The sequence below is a fragment of the Phalacrocorax carbo genome, chromosome 4 (genome assembly GCF_963921805.1).
Source record: "Phalacrocorax carbo chromosome 4, bPhaCar2.1, whole genome shotgun sequence".
In the NCBI taxonomy this organism is placed as follows: domain Eukaryota; kingdom Metazoa; phylum Chordata; class Aves; order Suliformes; family Phalacrocoracidae; genus Phalacrocorax; species Phalacrocorax carbo.
Window position 1 is genome coordinate 42,790,149 of NC_087516.1, and position 17,522 is coordinate 42,807,670.

Sequence of the window (17,522 nt, forward strand, 5' to 3'; positions counted from 1 at the left end):
CTGCCTGGTGCTGCACCCCATACTCCTCAGTCAAATGGTGCTAGAGGAACCTTGGAAAGGGGATTGCCTGATCATTCTACTGCTTGTTAGAATATCTTACACCATTTCTTAGTGGGTTCTTTTAATAGAAAGCTTCCTCTGAGTCCACTTCTCACCAATTTGTCAGAAACTGGTTCCTCTGCAAAACAATTTTATGTACATACTAGGAGATTTGCCAGATGCTCACAGTAACTTGAGCATAACCTTCTTGTCTACCCAAGCAGGTCCCTGACCTGGGGTGGAACATGTCAGAAAAACATCTTGTTCTGGCTAATTCTAAGGTAGGAAAACTCCTTCATAGTCCCTTTAAAAACAAACAAAAATCCCCTAGATCCCCCAAAAGGAGTTGCCAGAACGCTCTGAAAATACTGGCACCACAGTAACTATTTAAGTAGTATAAGCTTTTACTCCAAATGTAGTTCAGTCTTTGAAAGACTGCTGCAGTATTGACCTTACTGGCTGGCTCACGTGGTGAGTTCTTGATCTTCTCTGAAGGGAAACCTTGACGGAGTCATCTTTTTCACAAATGATAACAATAATGAAACAAGCTGAGACATTTTCAGAAATAATCACACTAAGATTGTGTTTTGACATTCATTTTTGTTTTGATGTCCAGGATCTGGAAGGATAACATAGTGTTTTGTTTTGTTTTTAAATTGCTCTTTGAACTTAGTTGAGCCTATTTTCCTCCATTTTGTGAAAGTCTGACTTGTATTTTGGCTGATGAAAGGCATTTTTTGAAGATGCCTTACTCATAGAAAGTTACTTTTTTGTGTGTGTCCTAATTAGAATAAATGCGGGGTGGGGTTTGAGTGTCAATTTCGGAGGCTTTCATCTTGCTATGTGTTGCAATTACTCAGGCAAAAAGGATGGATAGCTGCAGATAGAGCAAAGCAAGTTGAAGAATTCTGGCAACGAAAGAGAGAAGCCATGGAAAACAAAGCTCGAGCTGAGGGACACATGGTATGGAATCTGATCTACTGTATATTGTATTAACAGTACTGTATATTGTGTAACAGTAATGTATATTACTTTTTCAGCATGCTTTATGAATCTTTGAAGTAGCATCATAGCATCATGAAATGCTGGCTAAATATTTTCCTTAAGTATCTAAAACCAGAAAAGAATAGGAGGTAGGGTTTTAGTGTTTTGTTACTGATTTTATTAAAATATAACAGAATTTTGCAATTCATTTCTCAGGACTGTACATTTATTAACAAAGGAAAATATATTTTTTGCATGTGTCTGACTTGATATTATGAATTTTAGAACATAAATTTACTTTTTTTTCATAGCTTTAAAGTTTTGGTTCAAATTAAACTTTATGTAGTATTCAGTAGCTTAAACCTAAAATGAAGTTTGATTAAACTGATACAGCTAATGATCAGATACAGTAGTGTGTTTTACAAAAACACATTCTGCTTATCGAGAAGGTATTATAAAGACATTCATCTTTGTCAAGGTTGATGTTTCTAAAACCTTTATTCTTTAGAGATTGACCAGTGAACAGTGTCAAAAAATGTTCTTTATTCTTTATGCTTGCAGTTCTAAAATCAGTATTCCTTCAGGAAGTTTGTTTTGCAGTAAAGGTATCTTGGAAATTAGTCATTTGCACTAGGACTTTGTGTGGCTGAACTATGTGTTTTCATAACATGGAAAGTTTTGCTTTTTGAGTGCTTCTCCACACTATTTGTATACACCAAAGTCACAATATCACTGTCAGCTCCTGAAATTAAACTGACTATGCTGGCATTACGATGAGGTGAGACCAACTGCAGATTTATAGAAGCATCTCCTGGGTAATACCTGAATATCAGATCATGATTTACAGCCCAGTCTTTGTTTCAGGGATAATTTCACTTACAGTAAGCAATTCTTGGATATTTTGATTCACTGCTTTGATGGTGAAGTGTCCTTAGATTAGTATATATATTTTAAAGCACGAGTCATCCACTTTAAAACTGTGGTTCTATTTTTTAAAACTTCCAAGACCGGTAAATAATTCTGAAAAAATGAACAATTCTTGTTAAGACTGCCTCTTCTTAGACAAGTCCTTAGTAGTACCTGCTTCCATTTTGTTCTTGGCTTTGTTGGCATTAAATATAAATGTACAAGATGAATTAATGCAAGATTACCCAAGTATTCAGGTTAATGTTTCTCAGGTTTCTCTAATGTATTCAGCTGAACCCAAATGTTTTATTCTTAACTGGCTGCTGTAATAAAACTGGGAGATTACTGAATAGTTGTAAAAGTAACTTCCAGATGTTTAAGACTAATAACTCGAAGCCAGGGTTCCAAATTCATGCACTATAATTTTCCACTGGTAGCAGAAGTTCTCGGTGGCTTCCTTCTATTTGTGCTGAAAATAATTTGACTAGCTGACAGTAATTCTCATATAGGGATGGGACTATTCTCCAGACCACGATGATCTGAGAGGAGAAATCAGTAGGTATCATCAACTAATATGCATCTCTTTGTCACATAAAGACTTGTAAGTCAAATGACTTGAACTCATTTACCCAGTTTCTCTTAAATATAGTTGCTGTCAATTTTAATTTTCCAGTGACAGTCTCAAGTTTGACTCAGTAGTTGAGTTGATGATACTTCCGGCTATCTCTTCAAGGCAGCTGCTGACCTGATTTGCTACTTCACAGTAGCTGTGTGGCATTGCAAAACATTGAGTCCTGGTCTTTGAAAATTTTAATGTAGGCAGATGAGTAGAAGTTGACAATCCACAGAAAGAAAATCAGTTCTCAAAAGTCATGCTTCCAGTGTCTGTCTTGTTTAAGAGCAGTGATATAAATCTCCATCAGTTTGAAAATACCTAAACTAACTTGAATGCTAGAATGAAGAACAATGAGATGACTTGAATAGTGCCAGTTAGCTTTTGTAAAGCTCAGGAACATGCATTAAAGAGTTAAAAATTAAACCAAATATTTTCTGAAAAGGAGAATATGGAAAAAATTCTTTTTTGTTTTGTCTGACTTAATGCTAAAGCTGAAACCAGAATTCATGGAGTCCTCTTGGATATGTGCTGCTACTTATCCCAGGATAGTTCTCTTAATTTATTCTCAGATCCCTCAGTCACTAAACCACAGAAGTGCAGAAATATGCTGTTTCCCTCAGTTACTGATTTTTTTTTTGCTCAATCTGAGAGTGTCTAGCCAGAATATTTTGATAGGGAGGACTGAATCTAGAACTTAACTGATGTATTTACTTACCAATGGTTCTCTACACTCAAGCTTGAGAAAGCCAAAGCCCTGGTGTTTTGTAGGGCAGAAGACCCATTCAACTAGCACATGTATGCTTACTGTCTTTATAGTATGTCGAGTTAGCAAATCCAGATATTTTTAACCTGTTCAGCAGAGGCTTAAGGCTTATAGTATATCATGAACAAAATAATTTAAATATCTTGGATTTGAATCCAAGCAGGAAACTTGGACTTTTGGTCCAAGAAAACTTTTGGTGGCACTTAGGACACTGAGTACGTTACACTAATCAAGACTGTACACTGTGAATGCATATGTATTAGTTATTTAACACAGCTTGTTAGATGTAATATGTACATTTAAGTATTTTGGTTTTGAGTTTGCTACTTGCAGTATGTTTTTAAAAAGGTCATTATTGTGGAAAAAGCTTAATCTAAGAACATATAAAGAATCCACTTTTATTTTGGGCTTGGCTCAACAATGGCAGAAATGCCAACTCTGTGCCACAATTTATGTATCATCTAGACATAGAAAAACTTGTGCCCATCAGAGTTTAGGCTTCCTAACATAGCAGGAGATCAGAATTGCAGGGAGAAGGCAAGCTATATTCTTAAAGCTCTAGTCACTCTCTTTGGCTACTCAGGATTTTTAGTTACTACTGTCATATGTTTTGTGTAAGTGAAAAGGGGTTATCAGTTAACTTCAGAACAACTGCAGGTCATTGACGGATTTGGTTTCTTGTAAGTGAACGGTTATGGGATAAGGCAGATAATTTTACTGCCCCAGCCACCTTGAATTTGATACCATTAAATGGCAAACAGGGTACACTGCAAAACGTGGCAGATATCTATGGAGGCAGGCCCATTTCTGCAAGAGGAAGGAAATCCAGAAACAAGGAGGAAGAGGTATGCTTGCTGCATGTTTGCCACGTTGCTCATCACACAAATAGCACCACGTTGACCTTGGCTGTGCCTAGTTTCCCTGCATGGTTCATCTGTGTAAATGAAAGGACTTTATAAATTCCTAGGAAATAGTTTACTGTATAAAGCTGTAGAGTTTGGGGGGGTGTGTTGGTTTGCGTTTGTTTTATTTTTTAAATAATCGAAATAATAGTTGTCTTCATCAGTCTCTCAGGTTCTTGAATGTGCACGCATATAGATACGACTCTGTATATCTTAATCCTGTTGTGATAAATACAACTATTCCTAGCCTTCAGTGATATAAAATGTAATTATAGCTTAATACTGGAAAACATATGTTCCAGTTTTATTTTCATTAGATGAGAGCTATTCTGGACGATAGTAATAGTGATGGTAACAGTGGGGGTGGTTCTGCCTGTCTTTTGTTGTTTTTTTGGGTTTTTTTTTTTGTGTGGAATCTTATGTATTTTAAGTTAAACATACTGGAAGCAGTTTCACTCTAACTGAAGCTTCTTTACTTTCTTTGCCTTAGGAATATTTGGCAAGATTAAGACAGATCCGGCTACAAAACTTTAATGAACGTCAACAGATTAGAGCAAAACTTCGTGGAGAGAAGGTTGGTTTGAAAAATAATCCTAAATACTTATGGAAGTTGGCTGTGGGATGTATTCTTCTATCCCTGAGGGAAGACTTTTCTCTCAGGCAGTTTTATATATAGACATATAATTTTGAGATTTAATTTGTTCTATGGTTAGTGTACACCCATCTCTTCTTCCAGAATATGCAAAATCTGTTTTTTATTTTAGTGCTGGGGTGCAGTTTCAGTGCCTGTAAACTAACAGCGTTCTAAAAACAAGACCACATAAGGTTACATCTGAATTTGACACATAAATTTCTCATCAAGCACTAGCATGTTCGTATTTATTTGCTTTTAGTTATAAGAACTTCTCCAGAATTCACTTTGTAACAGTGCTCACACAGAATGCGTATGAAGTGGTTCTTTTTATACATTCTGTAGGTGTGTATTAAAGTTAGAAATTCCTGGTATGAGCTCAGTTTAATCAATAATCTTTTTTTCAAACATCAGTTTTCCAAAATATGTTCATAATACAACAAAAACAAAATACTATGTTCATAAAGTAGATTCAGAATGAGCACTTCTTATGTTGTTAAATGAATAATCTAAGGCACCCTTGGAAGCAGTCCGTTTACTTGTTTAAAAAAGGTATTTGAGAGTCAATTTATGTAGTAAATATGGTCTGGAGTTTTGTTTCCATCTTTTTATTAACCTACTGTGTGATCTTGTATTCCTGTCCATTCTTCCCCTTCCTGTCTGTTGTTCTAATAGAGTGTTTGGGTTTCCTCAAGTGATTACCTGCTTATTTATTCACATTGTACTTTGTGTGATTTAAAACTAGAGAACTATTCCTGCCCCCCACCCACCCACTTTAAGCACCCATATAAAGTGCTTTCATACATCTTATGTATAATGAGTGGACATATAAGGAAAGGGCATGCCCAGTACCTCCTAGTTGCTTTGGACCACCATCTCAGCTAAAGAGGGTTCCACACTGCTGGTTTGGGTGGGGGGTGTTAATGCTAAAATAGTCTATTTTCTTGTATTAGTGACTTCTTTTGAATTGTTTTCTTTATTTTCTTTAACCTTGAACTGCATCTCACTGGGGAGGTGCAAGAGCACCAAATTCAGTCCCTTGATTGAGGGTGCAGAACTTCTTTAGCACATTGAAGGGGAAACCCATGCCCCTTTAAATCTAAAATGAATGATCCATAGCAAAAGTTATGTTTGTTTCTACCTGAGAAGACTATGGAAACTTTGTAAGATGTGCTAGTGGCAAAGACTGGTACGGGATGAATGTGGGCTGTTCTCCGAAGTTTGTCTTAAGGAGCAGGAGGAAAAGAAGGTCTTGTGAGTCTTTGAAGTTACTGCAGAGGCAGGTCAGTGAAGTTAATCAGTAGCACTGACTCACATAAAATCATAAAATCAGCTAAGCTGATGCAGCATAAGCACATGCTGTGTTAATTGCATTTGTTGCTAGTTTCACTCATAGCTGTCTGTTTTGCTGTCCTGGGCAAGCTTCAAAGCTGCTGCTGTGGGAGTAGTCATCTCCATACACAGCCCTACAAAATCTTGCTGTGTGGCTTGTGAGTATCCTTAGAATACTGACGACAGCGCAGGAATGTTAACAGTACAGAGCCATTGCTGTACTGCACTGTTGCCTTCCGTTTTTTCACTGAGCAGCTGCAACACTTTCTCAAAATTAGGAGCACCCGCACTCTACCTGCAGTGTAGTTAACTGTGGAAGTAAAGGTACTCTCCAGAAACCTTTTCTCTGGAGGCAAAGGCTGCTTGTGCTAGTAAAGTCAAACAAAAGTACTGTTACTGTGACCATGACATGAATTCTCTGTATGGGTTATTAGGCATATTGGGAGCCTAACTTCCTTTCCCAGTGGTTGTACCTTACGTGGTGTAGTGTTGTATGTCCCAGAAGGTATGCCACCAACAAAAGAACAGAGAATAGATTAATATCTTTCCAGGAAGTAGGCCTAAATTAATTTTCAGAATTCAGAGACCAAGTTTGAGTTGTTTTTTCTTGATGACCTGCAGATGCAAGCTTAGCATAGGGGATCACTTGTGGAGAAAGACCTCTTGTGTGTTCCTCTAAAAATGACCAAAGCGACTTCCTCTAGAACAGACCAAATCTTGTCATAGATATGCTTATTTTCTTAGGTTGATTAATAATTTTATAGCTATAACTACTGTGTAGTATCCTATACTGCATAGTATCCTATTTTATATACAATAGATGAAGATATGTATTTATTGCTTTGAAAAACTTCAGAAAAATAATTTGGCACTTTTCACAGGCAATGTCCAGTGTTCTTTCTAGTCATCTTTTTTTTCCCCTGTTAGTTGACTGAAGCTAAGGTGGGCATGACCTTATTTTTTTATTTTCACTTTAAAATTTCCCTAAAATTCTTGCTTGTGTTTTGCCAAATTATTTCTAACAATACTTTGTCTTATTCTACAAGAAGGTTACTAAATAGGCCTTCTAAATAGTTATTGTAAATAAAAGGTCTGCACAAGTTGGTCATGAACAATAAAAGGCTCCTGTTAGAACTTTTTTGCATAACTCTGTCAGTCTATTCTGTAAATAAGAATATGCAGAGGCAGTGGAAAGAAGTGAGAGAGATTGAAAACAGAGATTTCAGGGGTAGACCTTATATATTCTTACTTGTTACCATTTTCCCCGCTCACCCATTCCACCTTCCTTGGAGCACATACAGTGGAAGAAACTGGAATTCCAGAGCCTCAAACCCTTCCATGAACACCTTACTGCAGAGCATGCAGCAGTGATGAGGGGTGGCAGGTGAGAGCCTAGCATCATTACTTGCAACAGGAGGCACATTACTTTCTTCTTGGCTTGTAAAAGCTTCATATCTTTTAAAACAAACAAACAAAAAAACCAAACAAACATCACACACACACCCCCCCCCCAAAATCTTAAAGATGAAGTTCTGTCCAAGTAGACATTACGTTTGAGTGAGGAATTACCTAGTGAGATGATGACCCATGTTAGTCATACTGTCAAAGTGCTCCAAGTAGTCACTTGTATCATTCAGCTTTTAAATACATGAATTAATGATAATTCTTTGAGGACTCTTACTTTGCAGAATGAAGCTGCCAGCTCTGATGGACAGGAATCAAGCGAGGAAGCAGAACTGAAACGCAAAAAGATAGAAGCGCAGAAGGTAATTGCGGGGAGAGAGGAGATGGAACTTAATGTTTTCAGATTTGTTTAATACCTCATGAAGGTTCTTATATTTCATTTACCTATCAATAGTTTGTTCATACATCCAGTACAAGAGGTTTTTATTTTTACTATGTTTAGGTAGCAACTCTGTTCAACTGTTTTATCTCAGTAATTTTTAAAATATGTTGCGACATAGCATAGCAAGTCAAGGATTTTTCCTATCCCTGCCTTTGAGATTTTTCTCTAGGTTAGCTTTAGTCCTGAAGGCAATTTGGTATAATTAAAATAGCATTTTGATACTGAAAGGGAACAGAAGATGTACCTTAAATAACAACAACTTTATTTTAGTTAAAAGAGTAGAGGAAGGCAAAACTCCTTACATGTGCTGACGTGAGCTACACGTGTATTGGAAGGTGAGCTATACACACCCCTGTGATGAAGTACATCTAAAGCAAATGTATTTCACAGAAATCCAATGTTTGACTGGAACTTTATTCCACGTGATGTTCCTTATATCAATAACTATGTCTACCATATGATACATAGCAAGTGTTACTCTATTCTATGATTTTTCCTCATCATCTGCAAAAAGCAATGTAAAAACAAGCTAACCTTAAAGCTAGAGGTGAAACAGCAACTGAAGCCTTTGTGTATTTATATTGAGTAAGTTTGTAAAGTTTAAACTGAATATTTATTATTTTGTGATTAATGCATTTGGCTTCAAAACTGATTTTAAGTACAGATTCTAATTTTACACTACTGTTTAAGATCACTATATACACTACAAATATAACCATGCAAATAAAGAACTGTAATTAAACTTTGAGGAGTTGCCATTATTTTCAACATAGAAGATCAGTTATACTTATGTGGTAATTTTGATTGTCACTGAAGTCCTCCCTTACAGTCTATGCAGTAATAAGTGAGAGAAAGGAAGTTGGAGTAATCCAAGAATATTTCTTCTTAAAATCCCTAGAAACATTCAAGGTCAGGTTGGACGGGGCTCTGAGCAACCTGATCTAGGTGAAGATTTCCCTGGTCACTGCAGGGGGGTTGGACTAGATGATCTCTAAAGGTGTCTTCCAACCTAAACCGTTCTATGATGCTAAAATGTTCCATGGAATGTGGTACTAATGCTTTTTATGATTTTTAAATTGATCTCTTTTTTTCCTTGTTCATTTACTACAGGCCCAAGCAAATGCTCGAGCTGCAGTTCTGAAAGAACAGTTAGAGCGAAAGAGAAAGGAAGCATATGAAAGAGAGAAAAGAGCCTGGGAAGAACATGTAAGAAAATAAATCTGTAACACACAGTCAAACTATGTAGTGCCATATCTTTGTATAACTAAAATCCTATACTATGATTTTTCAAGCTTAGATAATTAACTTGTCTTCTGAAACTGAGGAAAGCATCTGTCAGTCAGAATTCCCTCATTAGAGGCCTAATCTTAGGTATACTTGCATGAAGAATTTGGTTCAAGAATTTAAGAACATCAAACCTAAGGATTATTAGGATCACCTTAAGTATTTTATTAATGATCTGTACCAAAGTGTACTTAATCTTCTTTTGCTTATGTGTGCTGTGGGCTGACAAGTCCAACTAGTAATATATTTCTACAAAAAACAGGATATTGTGAAACTGACAAACTGCAAATAGTTCATGTGTGCAGCTGGCAATTGTATTTTGTATAAACGTGTGGCATTATTGTCCTTTTCTAAGGTTTTCATGAGCCTATTTGGTAATACTGTGTTTAATGAGCAAAGTGTTGAAGTTAATTTGATTATTAATTTTGTTAATTGATTCTACACAGCTGATAGCGAAAGGGGTAAAGAATCCTAATGTGCCTTTTCATGTGGGAGCTACAGAACACAGTCCTGTGCATGGGCTACAAGAGCCTGGAGCAGGTCTTCCTAAACCACAACTTCTAGTGAAGCCCACTACACCAGTCATCTCCATGACTTCTGCTTTGAAGGAAGTGGGTGTGGTAGGTACCTTTGTTAAGATGGTAAAACTAAGGGGGAAGGGGAATACTGATTTGAAAAATAATTTTAGAAGAATGTAGATTAGGTAGAAAACAATCATTAAGTATACTTGTTGCTTCTAATTAAGGAAAGAAGAAGAAAGAAAAGAAAAAAATATAAAAGAAACCAAAACTTGGAAGCTGTTGAGTTACATCTGTACACTGAAACTCAAATTCAATCAGTTTTGAACAAAATGGCTTATTTATGAACCCTACACTGCAATTGCAATGTTGATCAAGGCAGTCATGGTTAGCGGGAGAAGACATCAATTAACCAGCATTTCCATCAGCGTTTTGAAGAGGGGAGTTAAGGAGTTTGTAACCTGGTGGAAGTGAGAAAATAAATTTTGAAAGATAGGACTATTTTATATCAGTTCTTGTTTTCAGTGGTTTTAAAAGCATGTGCTGATCATAACAGAGACTATAAAGTTGAAGAGACTTGAATCTGATAGTGTTGACTAAAAAAGTATTAGAGATGATCTAATTTCTGTTTTCTGTGATCTTGGGTCCTGATACTGTAAATGCTTACACATTTACCTCAACTACTACCATTTAATTTAAGTAGTAATTGTGAAACTGAGCATACAAGTGAATGTTTGTACAATTTGAGTTTTTAACACAATCTGTAAATTTGAGTGTTAACTTCTTGGGTTTTTTACCTAACTTATTTCTAGATTTGAGCATAGTGTATGATTATATACTGCATGCAACCCTGGAGGCTGTGACTACGGGAATATAGTGAAACTTAGTACTAAATAGTATATATAAAATGTCATACACTGAAAGATGTTAGTTGGTAGCTGGAAAAATAACCAAACATGTTTGACAAATATTTAAATCATTAGCACATTTTTTCCATGTGGATAGTTTGTCTTACAGTAATGCAAGGTGGTAACTATAACTAACTAAAAATTAGCGCACACAGCAATTGGAGAAGATAAGCCTTGTGCACAAAGATTAGAGGTTCTACATTTTTGCCTTCAATTTTTAGTTTATTTTACATATTTACTACTTTACAATTTTGAAGAGTAAATATTCTTTCTAAATGAAGTTCATATTGATTGCTTTTGGAAGCCTGGTAGGTCTTATGCAATAGTTGAATCTTCATTGCTCCCATAATTGAGGCAGATTAAGAACAATGCAGAATGTTTCCCCGGAAAATGCACCACATAATGAAATATTTGCCTTAGTTCAGTGTAATTGTGCATCTGCCTAGTCTCAATCGACTTCCTCTATGCAGGCTTTCTGATTATGTTTTCAGATATCAAAGAACTACTGTTTTCTTATTCTTTATTGACTACACCATATATAATGACAAATCACTAAAGTTGCCTCTTCTCCCTTCTGCTTTTCTTTACAGGTGCTCCTTGACTCTGTCCTTGCCACTTTGTTGTTATCTTATAGAATTACTCACTTCTAGCATTGGAATTTGGTGGCATTTTGCTATAGAGGTCATATCTAGCTTTAACACTACATGTTTCATGCTCTGAACTTCCACTTGTCTGCTTAAACTGAGTCCAATTCATTTGCTTACCACTTTCAGATAGTGAATGGTTCAAAGACTGAAGCTGCCCTTGAAATTCTGCCTTTGGGAAGTCCCATAAAAACAGAAGTATCATACATTCTGTCTCAGTTTATCTGCAGTTGTCAGTGAAAATGTTTTAGAGGTGATTCTGTACTCTTAGGTCTATTAATGTTCTCAAGATTAATTTTTTCTGACATATTCTTCTACATTGTATTTTGTGCTTCTTGGACGTAAAGGATGAAAATGTAACTGTTATCCAGGAAGCTGAGGAGGAAGTGAAAAAGCCAGATTTTGCAATGCAAGTATGTAAAATTAGATTCAGTTTTATTTAGTGTTCTTTTCCTTTTAAGAAAGGTACTATTTTAAGTGATATATGTTGACCTTATTTCAGAACAAACGAGAAATACTGAGAAGGTTAAATCAAAATCTTAAAGCTCAGGTAGATGAGAAAGGAAAAAAGGAGTGTAAAAATATCTCTGAATCAGCTGGGTCTGAAGATGGTAAAGAACAAGAAGGTGACCATCCACTTCTAGGAGATCGGAAAAAATGGGAATCTGGGGCATCTGAGTTGGTAGTTCCACTAGCTCAGTTATCAATGGAAGATTCTCTCTCTGGAACAGACCGTAAGTACTTGTATTTGCCACCACGATATCAGTAAATCAGTTTACCACGTTTAGTGTCTGTTTTTATACAGCAAGTACTCTTTATTATTATACTCTTGTTATTAGTTGTGTGTCATCTGCTTCTAAAAACCAAGTGGACATGGAATAATGCACAGGCTGAGTAATGAATTGGCCTGCAGGAGATGCAACAAATAATTTCCTAATTTGAACGAATAGTTACCTGATTAAATGTATGGGTACTTTCTTTGTCTTTTAAATAGGCACTAATTTAACAGAAAGAATAAAAAGCACTTAAAATCCATGAAAGTTTCTAATTTACCTTCAAAATCCTTTAATGTTATCAGTAGAACAATAAACTGAGAAAACCCTCAGTTTTTCTCTGTTACCTTTATTGTGCCCTTCATCAGTCTTAGCTTTTTTCTTTTTTTAAGTCAATCCTGTCTTTTCAAATTTTTTATCTGTCTTATCTGGTCTTTTGGGTGGAAGACCTTTTTCCTGGTTTCAGCATGTCTTAAGTGTCTGTTTCACATTGTAGAATTAAATAATCATTGAGAATGTGACAGACTTACTTCATAGCATACTAGTTTCACACAGCTAGGATATTAGAAGATCAGGAAACAACTTCTTTGGCTCTATTATTCTTTGTTGCTTTATATCCTCTGTTCTCCATGGTGGGAGGAATAACAGAAACAAATGTCAAAGGATAGCAGGACAAGAGACTCTCTAGTTTCTCATTTCAGGTTAAGACTATTTCATGCCAGTTCTAAACATTTCTCATACTGTTTACTTTTGGAGTGCCCAAATTGCTGAAAAGACCTGCTGGTATTCAGTTGCAGATGTTAACTGGCATTGAGTAACTCCTGTTATTAAATGGAACTGGCAGAAGACTAATCTCTAGACTTTTGAGGACAGTCTTTAGGCTGTCTGACTTGGGGTGAGGTGGCATGAGTCTGGCTTTGTAGTTTTTAGTTTTGTGGAGGTGGTTGGTTCTGTTATGTAGGAAGTGAATGAGAGCTTCTAATTTCTAAAAGTTTCTATATTTGTGTTTGTGTCCCCACAGGACAAACTCTGGGGGAAGTAATTAGATTAGATATTGGTGAACCGCACAGGAAAGTCTGGGGCAAAAGCCCTACTGATTCAGTCCTGAAGATCCTAGGAGAAGCAGAGTTGCAGCTGCAAACTGACCTACTCGAGGAACTAGATGTAATGAACGGTAAGCACAGCTGGTAATTGTCTACACTGCAAGTGTAAGAAGTGCCAGGTGGCCAGTTTGTCTACTGAGAACAATTTTGAAGTCATAGAAGTATATACTATCCTCACTCTTGTTTTCCACTTCTGGGTGTTGCCTCAGTTCTAAACATTCTAAATGTCAGCACAAGCTGATATTGGAAGACACCAAAAATATTTCAAACTTGGTGAAGTGGTAAGAAATTAAGAAGGATGTGCTGAAAGGGAAGGATCTTCATTTTGTTGAAAAGTCTTGGACTTCGCTTTTTGATAGAAACAAGTCTGGTTTTTACAAGAATGTCATCAACTGAATATTGTATTACATGGGTTCTATAACCCTCTTTAGCACGTGACTTACCATATCAGTGGATTCTTTTTTGGTCAACTGCTGCTTTTTATCCTTTCCATGTACTCCAAGTATAAACTTGCACTAATGATAATGTAGCAAGTAAAATTCAAATTTTAATATTTCTAGCTTTCCTCTTCATAATAGTTATACTAAAAGCAGGCAAACTTTTCTATTCTGTATCACTTTAAAGAAATAAAAGTTCTCAATTTACATTGTAGTCACATTGTAGTTTATTATCAAACTGTGTCAAAGCACTGTTTAAATAATAGAATCATTTTGTGGTAGCTACTGCAGAACTTCTTGAAGGAGATCATCAGTCCTTAGTTGTAGAAGAGGAGAAGGAAGAGAAAGCCTTTCCTATGGTCGGAGCTCAGTCTTCAGTACCAGTTGGTATCACAGTGTCTGACATGACTATACCAGAAGAATCTCAAAGAGCTGGACCTACCCAGGTGCAGAGCAAACCTGTTACGCTGGATGGTAAGTAATTTAATCAGCAATTCTAATTACAAACTGTTTTTCAATTCAGTGAGGTAAATAATGATCCTGTATACTTTTATATCTTCCCATAATTAATGTGCAGTTTAACACCTTTTAGGTAGGACCAAGTGCTTCTATGCCTGTGTTGCAATTTGATTCACTAACGTATTTTGTAAATGTCCAGAAACCCTTTTTTGTGTGCTTATAGAAAACTCTCTAGAACACAAGAGGAATTCTAAGGTGCTTCAATTTTGTTGTTGTTGGGTTCTTTTATTTGCTTCTCCCCATCAATTGTGCTGGAATCTTTTTCCCTATATGATACCAGCACCCTGATGACATCTGGGGGAATGTTACTGAGGTTTTTAGAAGACAGTTCGCTGGAGCTTTAAGATACTTTTCTTGTATGAGAAACAAACTTATAGCTCTGGGGTTGTGAAACTTCAGTTGTTTCTGCAAAATGCAGAAAATTATTCAAGATGAAGGGTTTAAGTGTAATCTCAAGAAATCTGGTTGCTTCTGTCTTTTTGTTTGGTTGAGATTAATTTTTTATGAGGTGTATGACTCTGTTGATTTTAGAGCCTGATGATTTGGAAGCAGAGATGTTGGAAGAGACAGAAGGTCAAAAGCACTGGATTAAGGAGAGTAAGGAGTTCCCCACCACTGTTAATGAAGCATGGGTAAAAGAGAAAGAGGATAAGTAAGTACACTCCTCTCCTGATCCCTCTCTTTCCAGTTCAAACAGCTAGCTTCAGCTGAGTAGGATTTAGATAGATCAGTTCAAATGTTAAGCTTAGCTAAAGCTTCATTGCTTGTCTGCCATGTTAGTTTTACTGCACTTGGTGGCTGAGGATTTTTTTCAGTAGAATAATGACTATTTTTAAATGGTGTTTCCCCTGGATGTGATATTTTATAATAGGGCACAACATGACAGAAGAAATGAGGCAGCTCCTGAGAAAGTAGCACTTGACACAGTGCAACCACAAAAGGAAGCTCCAGAAGGTCAGTAGAAGTTTCTTGTTTTCTTTATTGTAGCTGGCAGTATGGAGTACTTGGGCCATCCCTTCTCACTTCTTCACTAACCCAAAAGAGCAGGTTTTCAGTCTTCCTTTTCTTTTTTAGCTCATAATTCTAAAAAGCAAATTCCTGATGAAATAGGAAGACAAATTGTGGGTGTTATTTTTGCCACTTTGGAAGAAAACATGTAACAACAAAGGTACACTATGTACTGATGAATAGGGCAGTGGCCCACACTGATACTTAGAAGTGAATGTCAAGTTTCTGAATGTTACGACCTTTCAAAATGACTATTTAAAGCGTTATGACATCTCGTGATTTTACTTAATAAAATTGTTGCTTTGTTTATAGACATCTCTAATATTGAGCTGCATCTTGGATAAAAAATGTTTTAAGCAGCTGCTAGGGATAATCTTTATTGCACAGAGGAATTGCTTGCTCTTGGAGGTCTTTGAAGTAACTTCAGAAAGTCTGCATATTTTACAGTAGAACAGAAAATACATGGGCAATAGTGTCAAGTATCACTGATGATACTACTGGATCTATTTATGCATGGTTTAAGCAAACTGGGTTTTTTTTTTCCCAGTGTTTGGGCGAATTACATTGAGATAGTTTTGAAGAAATCTAGTATAAGGCAAGAAGCAACAGATGAAAATGGATTACACCATAATTCTAGGCATGGGCTGGATAATGAGAAACTAAAAGGCATGAGAAGAGAATAGGCTATAGCTGAGGGCTGTATATTCTCAAAAAGTTAAAATGGGAGAATTTCACATTATAATGTATTTACTAAAATAATCCAAAGAGATTTTAATACTTTTACAGTGCTATTTTCCCTCTTAATTGTACAACAGAAATTAGTTAGTTTTACTCAGTTGAGTTACCTTTTGCTCAAGAGCTTGGGGTTTTTAATCTATTTAGATTTGTAATGAACTTTCTTTACTACATCAGAAACTTGTTCCAGTGACTCTCTGCAACCTGAACCCTTATTCGAGAGGGTAATACAGCCCCCAGCTGTACCAACAGCCTCACCAGTTCTGTCAGCTCAGTCTTCGCAGGAAGAGCCTTTTGTACCTCGCTCACGTTCCATATCACCAGAAAAAAATAAAGGCAAAAGTTCATTGCTGATTGGACTTTCTACAGGGCTTTTTGATGCAAACGACCCAAAGGCAAGTTTAAAAAACTAAAAAGGAATACTTGTTTTTCTATAGTAATATTATTCTTATTTTCTTTTGAGGGTTACTGAGACCAGAGCAGATGGCATAACTGTTTCAGCAGGTGTTTGTATTTGTCTAGCCATGTCTGCCCTGCAGTATGACTGCACTGTGTTCATTTTATCAGCAGGACTCGTGCAGTAGTGAGAGTCTCTGGCTTCCCCATTCAGCATTCTGCGTCCAGGTGTTTGTGGAGGAATGCCACCACTTCTCTGAGACATCACTCGGGGTCCACGAGGAAATTCCTAACTTCCCCTATCTGCTTTCTCCCTTTTGTGCAGTTTTTCAGACTTATCACTACCATGCCATCATAAACGTAAACAATGAACAGATCAGCAAAGGCATCTTGTCAGTTCTGGCAACCACATGATTGGGTTTTTTTTCCCTGTAGGATTTAACCAACTAGGTTCTGGCTGTGAGGCAGGAGGCTGAACAAGAGTGAATGGAACTGCTTTCATGAAGGTGTTCCCTGACGAGCTGCCTAGGGCTGAGCGTCAGCTCAAAGTCTGTGAAATGAGCACAGAATGGTAGAATGTGGTTTTGATATTAATGTAAAATATTTTAAGAATAGTTATGGAACTAACAGATAAACTTCTTAAATCACGTGCAATACTTGCCTGGGTTCTACAGTGGAAAGTGCATAAAAGAGCAGCTGCTTTTTTGAAAAACAATGGTGGGAAGAGCTCTCTGGAAACTTGCACCCCTACATTGCATTCAGTCAATAGGTAGTAAAGTATTTCCTAGGTAGTGGAATGCCAGATAAGGAAGGAAGTTTCTTCTTTCGACTCCCAGCCTTTTTTAGTGAGAGCATGAAAGGAGTTGCACTATTGATGGCTAATTGAATATTGAATAATATCTATTGGTTGATGCATTGCTAGGAAGCATAGTATCAGGGATAGCGCTGTTTGCATCTGTGGGAAAATAAGGGTTCTTGACAAGCCTGCTTCGGTTTTCACAGACCCATATATTCACATAAATGGATCTATGACCCTAATTTTGATTCCTCGAGTTAGTCTGTTGTTACCTTCTCTAGTTTATGAAGATGTTTACCTGGCAGTTGGACAATGATTACAGAAAAGCTAATTTGTGAGTAGGGAGAAGAACATTTGTACCCTTATCAGATTTAGCAAGTAA

General features: G+C 36.6%; 1 protein-coding gene across 12 annotated transcripts in view; it reads left to right on the forward strand.

The window, feature by feature from the left end:
* Nucleotides 1–17,522, forward strand: part of NEK1 (NIMA related kinase 1) — a 53,623-nt gene that overhangs the window by 27,331 nt on the left and 8,770 nt on the right. For 7 of the 12 annotated variants that reach the window (XM_064449729.1, XM_064449726.1, XM_064449733.1 and 4 more), the window contains 13 exons: nucleotides 900–1,002; nucleotides 4,070–4,153; nucleotides 4,701–4,784; nucleotides 7,862–7,939; nucleotides 9,130–9,225; nucleotides 9,750–9,923; nucleotides 11,721–11,786; nucleotides 11,876–12,107; nucleotides 13,168–13,320; nucleotides 13,969–14,160; nucleotides 14,737–14,857; nucleotides 15,077–15,159; nucleotides 16,126–16,343. In XM_064449729.1, coding sequence (XP_064305799.1) covers nucleotides 900–1,002; nucleotides 4,070–4,153; nucleotides 4,701–4,784; nucleotides 7,862–7,939; nucleotides 9,130–9,225; nucleotides 9,750–9,923; nucleotides 11,721–11,786; nucleotides 11,876–12,107; nucleotides 13,168–13,320; nucleotides 13,969–14,160; nucleotides 14,737–14,857; nucleotides 15,077–15,159; nucleotides 16,126–16,343 — 1,684 coding nt within the window. Of the gene's footprint in view, nucleotides 1–899; nucleotides 1,003–4,069; nucleotides 4,154–4,700; nucleotides 4,785–7,861; nucleotides 7,940–9,129; nucleotides 9,226–9,749; nucleotides 9,924–11,720; nucleotides 11,787–11,875; nucleotides 12,108–13,167; nucleotides 13,321–13,968; nucleotides 14,161–14,736; nucleotides 14,858–15,076; nucleotides 15,160–16,125; nucleotides 16,344–17,522 lie in introns of those variants that run through there. The other 5 variants (XM_064449731.1, XM_064449735.1, XM_064449736.1 and 2 more) reach the window with 3 other exon arrangements.